Raw genomic sequence first — 9010 nt, 5'->3', positions numbered from 1 at the left:
AAAACTAAGGATGGGAAAAGTAGTTATACCCGCCAATCGTGGATTGATTCTATTATACGCTCAAATTATTTATATGCTCTTAATCACATTCGATTAAAATAAGGGCAAATTTCTAGCCAAAAGATCCGGGCGCTCTTTAAAATTTACCCTAGTGTAGGTACGGGGTTTAAAACGATGCCCCTGTAATTGTTTCTTCCCGGCGTAGTAGAGGCCTAAATTTGTAATTTTACACCGCATGGGCCCCCGCGATCCTAATGATTTTCTAGGTGTGTGGTCCAAATTTTCACAAGGGTATTTACAAAAACGGTCACAGTTCATAATTCCGGTTTACAAAAAAGTCCCACTGTTACAAAGTATTAACAAAGCAGTCACTAGACAACTAACGACTCCGTTATATCACGTGTCAGCGTTATGTCAGTTGCCGCAGTTACCTAATTACCCTTATATCAAATCTCTAAAAAACTAGGGTTGTCGGATCATTACCTTCAAAGCAAAACCCTAACACAAATACTCTACAGATCCATATCCTGCCTCATTTGCCCCCGCTTCTGCCCGATATTTTCACCTCTGAAGAGATGGAGATGATGAAGGCGAAACCATGAATCATAGTAAAACCTTGTTCATGCCCTAATTTGATTCTGTGATTTTGAAGATGGGAGATGGAAAGAGGTAAGATCTAACAACCCTAGTTTTATTTTGTGATTTTGAATCAGTAATTAAACGGTGGTAATGATTGTGTACAAATTACAGGAATTCGATGAAGGGGTGTAGATTCAGGTGAAACTAGGGTTTGAACGAAGAATTAGGAACCAAGAATGGGTTTTTGAGTGAATGGTGAAGGACTTAGTCAAGTAGTTGCAGGTTGAATTTGTTGATTACAGGGAAGAAGGAATTGGAGGTTGTTGTCTACGGTGAATTAGAAGCTTAGAAGATGGTATTGCGGTGGTTGGAGGTGGTGGTGCATAAGAGAGACGAATCTGGTTTGTTGGGGGTTTCTAATGGAATGAATTTGGTGATGGGTTGGAGCTAAGTTGCTTGGTGGTGGTGGTGTTGGTTATAAACAGTGGTGTTGCTTGCTGCTGGTGTGTTGTTGTTGCTTGTAGGGGGTGGTGTTGCTGCTGCTGGTTGCTGTTGCTGGTGAAATAGATTAGGATCCTTACATGGCATCGGAACTTCAGCCCGCATTCAGTATCGTTACATCACATTCCCTCAAAGGATTCACCGTTTCCTCTTCTGGTATAGCCGCCATCACCACCACCACCACCACCAGTTCATCACCATCACTTCAACAAATCGGGAAGGGTGTTTAAGACAAAAGTCACACTGTTTTTCTCAAAGCAGTTAAGTCGGATGGGAAAATACCACTTTGCAAACACTAATTAAAGCTATGATCATTTTGTAAAACTAATTAAGGGAGTGTAATAATTTTGTAAAACACCCTTTTCACAATTAGCTTGGTAGCTTGGTCCATCTTTATTCCATTTCACAATGCCTGTCTTTTTTTATTTGTTCTGTATTCTATTTTGGTCTGTCTTTTTTATATGTCCGTTTTGCTTATAGATATATTTTTCCCTTAAACTATCAAATATATCCCTTATTTCTTATAATCATAAAATCATTTTTAATTCAAACTTAATTAAAAATCTTAAATAGTATCATCATATATAGGAGAAAAATCTATTCAATACATTTATGGATAGTTATAAAATATTTCATAAAATAATAATATTACCCAATTTATATTTTTTAATTATATTTTTTAATTATTGGATAAAGAGTATTACATTAACTAGTTTGAAGCCTAACAAGCTAAGCTCCAATAACATACTACTACATTAATTGAACAAGTTGTTGTGCTAGCCTACCAGTGGGTAACCTAGCCAAGAAAACCGAAGTGGATGGCGTCTGAGATTATGTCACAGGGGGCAAACTAATTATACTTTTCATGTTAATTTCTGCAATATTTGTTAATATATACTTCTTTTAAATAAGGGTAATTTTAATTTTAGTAATAACAAAATATTAAATAGGACTAGTCAAGCATTAATCATGACAATTTGTAGGATTTGCTTAGTATTTTGACTATATCAAATAAAAAAGATGGAGGGAAGTATATGCCTGAAGGAGTTCATCACTTCCCAGCGAATTAACATCAGCTAATTATTTTTTTCGTCGTGCAATCTAATTAGAGTGGCTATTTAAGGTTGTCCAACATGAAAGATTGCAGTTAAAAATATCACTCGGAAGAATTTTAATCATCCATATTTTTTTCTCTGATTGTAATTTTTTTAACAGGAGTGCCTACCGATACATAATTCTAGCATGTAACACCACCATTGCTGATTTGATTATGCAAGCTGAGCATTACTATGTATATATATATATATATATATATATATATATATATATATATATATATATATATATAACTTCCGTATTCTAAATGAACAAGTGAACAACAATGTGGGTCACCCGACCGGTCTCTATTTCTCTGCATTTTAGGCTTCCTAAAAATGCAATTTTCGTCCAAGAATTTCGGACCAGTTTTTGCATGGGATCGGCATTTGCTTCTGGCTAATATCAGGGGAACACACTCTTCTTACGGGACTGATAAACCGAACTTCAATATCTGAATCTTCTCAAACAGACAACAGTTCACGGCTACCAAAAGTTTCGTTTTCTGCAAGCGCTTGACAAGGTATGCTTGGGTCATGGGAGAGCAATGAGCACATCATCAAAGCTTTAACCTCAATTGTCTACGGCAAAAGATTCCGATCTGCAGACATCCCCGCGGCAAAGTGGACATACCCTGCAGAAACATGAAAGAATCTGAATATGATCAAAACTTTATAAACATGTCTCGGATTGTATGATAATTGAGCATTTTACCACAGCAAAACAAAACTGATTCGCAGTTGTAACAGATATCATTTTACTTGCGCGTGTAAGGATGTGATTAACTAAAGATATATATCAGATTAAGAGCATTTAATTAACTGCATTTGCTTTGGTTCGTTGATTAAGAGCGGCTAAATCAACGACTGTGTACAAACAGATGGTTTCACGAACAAAATGGGGAAAGGACCCATCCGTTGCATTTACCTATGAATCTCTTTCAGCCATTTGTCTACACATGTCTGGTGGAATTCATGATGACGAGGCAAGATATAATATCAGATGAAGAGCCTTTAACTGACTGCATTATTTTGGTTTGTTGTTTAGAACGGCTAAATCAACGACTGTATATGATAATCCAAAATACAAACAGATGGTTTCGCGAACAGATTGGGGAAAGGAACCTTTCGTTGCTTATACCTGTGAATCTCTTTCAGCCATTTGTCTACACATGTCTGGTGGAATTCATGATGACAAGGCAAAATTCGCATGCAATCTCCTTCCTCATACTCTACAAGGCATATGTAACATCTGCCGCCGAAGGCAAAATTTGGAATGAAAAGGTTATGACGCTGCTGAAAAAATAATGAGTAACTTAAAATGTACGACAAGATTAAATCTCTCTAAAAGGCATAAGAAAATATCTAAAATCTGGACTCTGAAGTCAAAAGAAACATGTGGAGTGACTCCAGGGTTTTCTAATATTAAGCATAGCATGGAATGGTTATTCATGAAAACAATTGCCATGCATATGTCTGAAAACAAAATTACATGTATAGAGCAGTTAAAAGCGCCTCAATAACGTGGAAAACCCTTATATCCTGTGCTTAGATATTCTGTTTTTTCATATGCAATGTTTGTTCTTAAGCAACCAGTAGATAATTATCTGCTAAACCAAAGGTACAAGTAGTTCCACTAACAAATTATCAAACTTACCAACCTAGCATCCTAGACAACGATCAACAACAATAGACGAACTTAGGGAATACTAAATCAAACAGACTAAGTTACTTCCCTCAACTGTGTAAGTTGCATTCTACAGCAGTCGGTCCACGTTTGTTCTCTTGATTTTTGACACTTTCCATTAAGCAGTAGCATCTGGAAGGACATTTGTATCTCTCCATCCTGCATCAGTATCAGCTCCCAAGGATCAAGGCAGAAAGCTCTTAAACCAAAAACTTTCAGACCTTGACTTCCTTCTTTTACAGAGTTCAGAACGTACATCTATGACAGGTAGGAATACTAATACTGTTTTATGCATGACCATGGAGACCATGGAATATGGTGTTGGGCACTCGTAAGGACATGGATTTAAATTCATATATTACTCGTCAGTGAACAGGATTGTAAATTAATTCATACATATCAAAAGAATTTTATAAGGTTAGACGAAGTCACGAAGTATGAGTTTTCTGATAGTCCAGCCATGTAGTAGGTCTTCGCTCAATTAACAGTTAAATTTTCGAAAGACTTGTATTTACTCGTATAGGTTAAACAGAAATCTGTCATTACAGAAAATGGATGTTTTAAAGTTCTGAAATTGGAGACTACTAGTAGTTCTAGATGCCAAGTTTATGTGATAAAATTACGGAAAGTCTGATGTGTATGCTGCAATAGGTTTACCAAATAAAAAATACATGGTTTCCATGATTAAAGGCAACGAGAACAACAATGTATACATACTGTGCAGCATCGTCATTCTGTTGTTTCTGTGACTTCGCATATATCTTTACAGGCATAGATTCCACCACCTCTTTTGGTGCTGGGACAGATCCAATTGAAGATACAGAGGGCCGAGAGGATAAAACCACAGATTGCTGGTGGATTTCATCCAGAACCTAATTAAGAGAGTTCACCAAAAATAGGTTTATGTCCCGTGGAAGTACTAAGCCCACCAGATATAGTTTACATCATACAAATTTTCCATAATCAAAACAAGATATAACACTACCTCAAATAAAGCTTCTGCTAACATAACTATTCTAGATATGCTAGCTCTAGCACTTGTGTCATCATCTGGGTTGGTGTTGGTCCTGTTAATCGTTCGGCATGTGCAAAGGCCAGTTCTATGCTGGCCAGACAATATACATGATCTTTCATGCCCAGACAAGTTCTCGAAGCGACTACCCAACCTCTGAAGTGCGCGGACCTACACTCCAGAAAAGCAAGCGGTTGACGTTGTTGCCAATTAAATCAGCACAAATTTAAGAGACAAAACCTATTTAAAATGGAAAGGAGAAATAACAGACCCTCAGAAACATACAACTTCCAAACAGCTTATACAATTATAAACTATCAGTCCAATTCTTTTCAAATACATTAATCTTGACAATTTTTTTCTCTTTGTCTGGTTATACGCTTCGTATTATCCACAGGATTTAATTTCGTCCAACCCCTAAGAAATGTAAAAAGACACATGGTACCTTATCCCATCTACTACTGCTTAGTACTACTTCCATTCCACAAAAAGTGGGTCTTTCACTTTTCTAATTTTGCCTATTTTTAGGCAAAAATGACAAGCTGAAAGCCCACTTTTCGTGGGACGGAGGGAGTATAATAATTTCAACAAAATGGTTAGTTCATATTTTTCTATTTGAAAGATGATACTGACCTGAGATCTAATTCTTCTTCTCCTCTCCAGAAAATCTGTTCTACGCTCCATTATTTCGTGATACCTAGCTTCTCTGGTTCGTGAGGCGTCGACATCATAACCTTGACTGTTGTAGATAGAGTTCAATTCACTAGGAGGATAACTAGATGAAGCTTGTGTCTGTTCAGCAGTCCCATTAGAATCCAAGGGTCTTGTAATGCCAGCCCAGGCTTGTGCTCCGTTATCTTGACTAGAATCTCTAACAACTCTGTCTTCTTGAAGCCGACCAAACAATGCATCCGAAAATGAAGATCTTCGAAGAACCCTGTCTCGCAGTCTGCCAACACTCAGGGTTCGGCTAAACCGAACACTCCTCTCAACAGGTTCTCGTGATCTAATCCGTCTATCCGGACGTCTTGATTCCATGCTTTCTACATCTGTAATATTCCTCAACAGATTCCCACTTACACCAGACCCAGTATTCTCATTATTTCGAGCCATATCTCGAGCGGAAATGATTTCAACATCCTGTAAATGAACGGGAAGCCTTGGAACCAAAGAATCTACTTGTAATACACTGTCAACCTGCGCAGCAGGTAATCTACTAATACTGCATTCAGGAAGCAATTGGGTCTCTTGATGGACTTCATTTCTGTTAATCGAACTAATGGTGGAATCAGTATGTACAGGAAAACCTTCTTCAGCGTTTGAACCCGTGAAACCATTAGGGAAAAGAGAATAAGCCCTTGATGACCCTAAGCTGGCTGCTCTACTCAGCCTGAAACTTATATTACCAGGAAAGAAACTAAAGCGCGAACGTGAACGACTTGAAGCAACTTGAGAAGAGCTGCCATCAGCTATAGAAGCTACAGAAGAAGTTCGTGCAACATCATTAACTTGGCCCCACTCGTCATCAAGCTCACTTTCAATAGATATTGAAGGTACTTCACTAGAATCTTCTAAAACTTTAACCTTTCCACGCTTCACTTGGATTGATTCTGCTCTATTTTGCTCTACACTTAGGGTTTCACCACTCAGTCGCCTACTTGCCTTGTTGCGCTCATTAGAAACCTATAGTACATAAGAACTTAATCATAAGAATCATCTCCAACAAGTTACAAAAATGAAACCTGATAAGAATGTGTGAGTTACATACAAAATTACGTGCAGTTGAAGACAAGAAAGTTCAATTCTTCAATTGCAGGATCAAAATAGGGTTATTTACACTATCAAGAAGAACTAAGAGAAAACAAGATTATCAAAGGTTTGCAACTTCTTTTTCAATTCCTTTGCTATACAAATAGAATATTTAATGCTTCAAAAAAATCCAAAACTTTAAATGAAAGCAAAAGGAGAAAAAATTACTGCTTCACCTCATCTTCACTAGCATCAGTTTCATAAGATCCAGATGATAGACCACCGAGACATGAACACTTGGAAACCGTAGTTGCAATCAATTGATTCTTTCGACGACCGTTGGTTGAGGACGGGAATGAAGATGAAGATCCGACAACATTTTTGCTACTACTCGAACCCATCACCTTCTGAAATTATACTCAGCTCTACCCAAAATGTACCCTGAACTCCCCCATTATCAGCATCACCAACAAACCCTAATTTAACAGAATAAACAAAAATGAAACCCTAAAAAATTTATAAGCACTACTACAACTGCGACTGCCTTAAATCCCTCTGAACTAACCAATAATGGAATTGAATTGATTATAATAATATAATATAATTATAATAATCAATAATCAGGTTAAATAAAATCGGTGCACCGCTCCAGCCTGATCCAGATTTACAGGAACATTGTTTGTTTTTCTTTTACCTTTGAATGAAAATTAAAAAGAATTGTATAAAATAAAATAATAAAAATGTAAATTGAATCCATACAAAATCAATAAATTCAATATGAACGGCTTGATTTTGAGTTCAAATTACTGTGCTTTTTTATATATAATATGAATATCTTTGTTACCTTCTGAACCTCCAGGCTTTGATAGATAAACTAATCAATTGCCATTTTTTTTTTTGGATGTTTTCTGAAAGAGTTGTTTGGTTGCAGACAGAGAGAGAGGGGGGGAGGGAGGAGGACCCTTTAAGACATGAAAATGTTTTAGGGTCGAAGAGAAGTGGAATGTCGTAAAGAGTTTTCATTTTGGGAGGGGGTCTTTGGATCAAGGGAGAGGGAAAAACGTATTCAACTCACCTATACTACCGATCCAAAAATTTCCTACGAGTCAGACAATTCTACCCTTACACAAAATCCACCTTCCAAAACAACCCAAATATTCATGCTTCTTCTTTCCATGGACGGTGAAGTTTAAGTGTAAATCCTAGATTTGATTTTTCAAAACCTATGAAATATTTTAAACTCACAATCCGCAACAGGGGTTAATCAAGGTATAATTGGACAACGTAACATGATTCTCTATTCTTTTTTCTATGTACTATTGGCGTTTAAAACATGGTTCTCTCTTTTTTCCATATATGTATCAAAATATGTCCGTAAAAGCTTGGTTCGTTTGTACCACTGAAAAAGAAATAAAAGATTCACGTTCATAATTCAAAACGCGAATTGTAAATATCTCTACCACTCAAAAAATTAGTGATGGTGAAATGCAACATTCCACTACCATCTATTTAGTTAGTCTCACTAATTTGAATAGGTTGCTCCATTTCGGTTCTACCTAAGAATGAAGAATTCCTACGCCCCTATCTTACGATTCCTCCAACCATATATAATATAACTACTTCGATGTCTATGGTAAACGAGAATTATAAAAAAAACTTGAGAACATATGTCTTCCACTCCAAACATCGAGAAGTATTAATTTCTCTACAACCAAAGTGAAAGAGAATGAAAAAAATAAATTCTGAGAGAGTTGTTTAGCTCACGTTCATTATAGAGGTCGAGAAACGGTTCTCCTAGTTATGTCCGGAGAGCGAGATGTATCACTTTCTCGTTTACCAGGAAAAACGAGAATGAAATAAAATCCTTATCTCACGCATTGAATAAGCGTAAATAAATTTTACTATCGCTTAAGCCTTAAGGATTATCCGGACCCGTAGTCTGCCTGTATCTTTCAATTAAGTTTTTATGTTGGCCATAATAAAAACTGGCGTTTTTAGGGGCCACTCAAAAGAATTTAGGGGCCAACAATAAAACAAAAAAGGTCACCCAAAGGGAAAATGTAGCCAGCCCTTATCTCGCGTAATTCGTAATGGCGAAATTACCCTTATATATTCGGAGGATATGATAACATTGTTACCCTCCGAATGCAATCGGAGGCCAAAATATTTGTCAGACGTCCGATTATACGAGGTGCAGTATTTCTTGGTTCGTGTTTTGGATTCAGCGTTAATCGGGAGTTAAATATATTACAAAACCTACCGATTATAAGTTGCCGCAAATTCAAATTTTGAAAGCTACCATAATCGGTAGATATGCTAAATCCAATACCTACCGATTATTGGTTTCTCCACATTCAACTTTCGTCAAATTAGCCGTTGGAGTTTTTG

General features: G+C 36.8%; 1 protein-coding gene and 1 long non-coding RNA gene across 6 annotated transcripts; one reads left to right on the top strand and one right to left on the bottom strand.

The window, feature by feature from the left end:
- Nucleotides 1-472: 472 nt before the first annotated feature.
- On the top strand, nt 473-1486 carry LOC113304447. Its single transcript, XR_003338208.1, has 2 exons — nt 473-669; nt 751-1486. It is a non-coding gene; the product is annotated as an uncharacterized LOC113304447 (long non-coding RNA).
- A 1074-nt stretch (nt 1487-2560) lies between these two features.
- On the bottom strand, nt 2561-7930 carry LOC113301960. 5 transcript variants are annotated; one of them, XM_026550791.1, is made up of 8 exons: nt 7467-7930; nt 6859-7098; nt 5507-6556; nt 4847-5044; nt 4579-4733; nt 3316-3426; nt 3103-3196; nt 2669-2809 (listed from the first exon to the last, which is right to left on the bottom strand). In XM_026550791.1, exons 2-7 carry the CDS (start codon nt 7021-7023, stop codon nt 3148-3150), a joined length of 1728 nt encoding a protein of 575 aa, XP_026406576.1. In that variant the 5' UTR covers nt 7024-7098; nt 7467-7930; the 3' UTR covers nt 2669-2809; nt 3103-3147. The 5 variants fall into 5 exon arrangements, 2 of the variants coding, with proteins under 2 accessions (XP_026406575.1, XP_026406576.1); XR_003336574.1 differs by lacking the exon at nt 3103-3196 and having other exon boundaries at nt 2561-2809; nt 3316-3470; XR_003336576.1 differs by lacking the exon at nt 3103-3196 and having other exon boundaries at nt 2561-2809; nt 3316-3467.
- Nucleotides 7931-9010: the final 1080 nt, after the last annotated feature.

The sequence above is a fragment of the Papaver somniferum genome, chromosome 8 (assembly GCF_003573695.1).
Source record: "Papaver somniferum cultivar HN1 chromosome 8, ASM357369v1, whole genome shotgun sequence".
NCBI classification, from domain to species: domain Eukaryota; kingdom Viridiplantae; phylum Streptophyta; class Magnoliopsida; order Ranunculales; family Papaveraceae; genus Papaver; species Papaver somniferum.
Note: the sequence above shows the minus strand (reverse complement) of the source record. Positions and strands in the feature narration are given on the sequence as shown.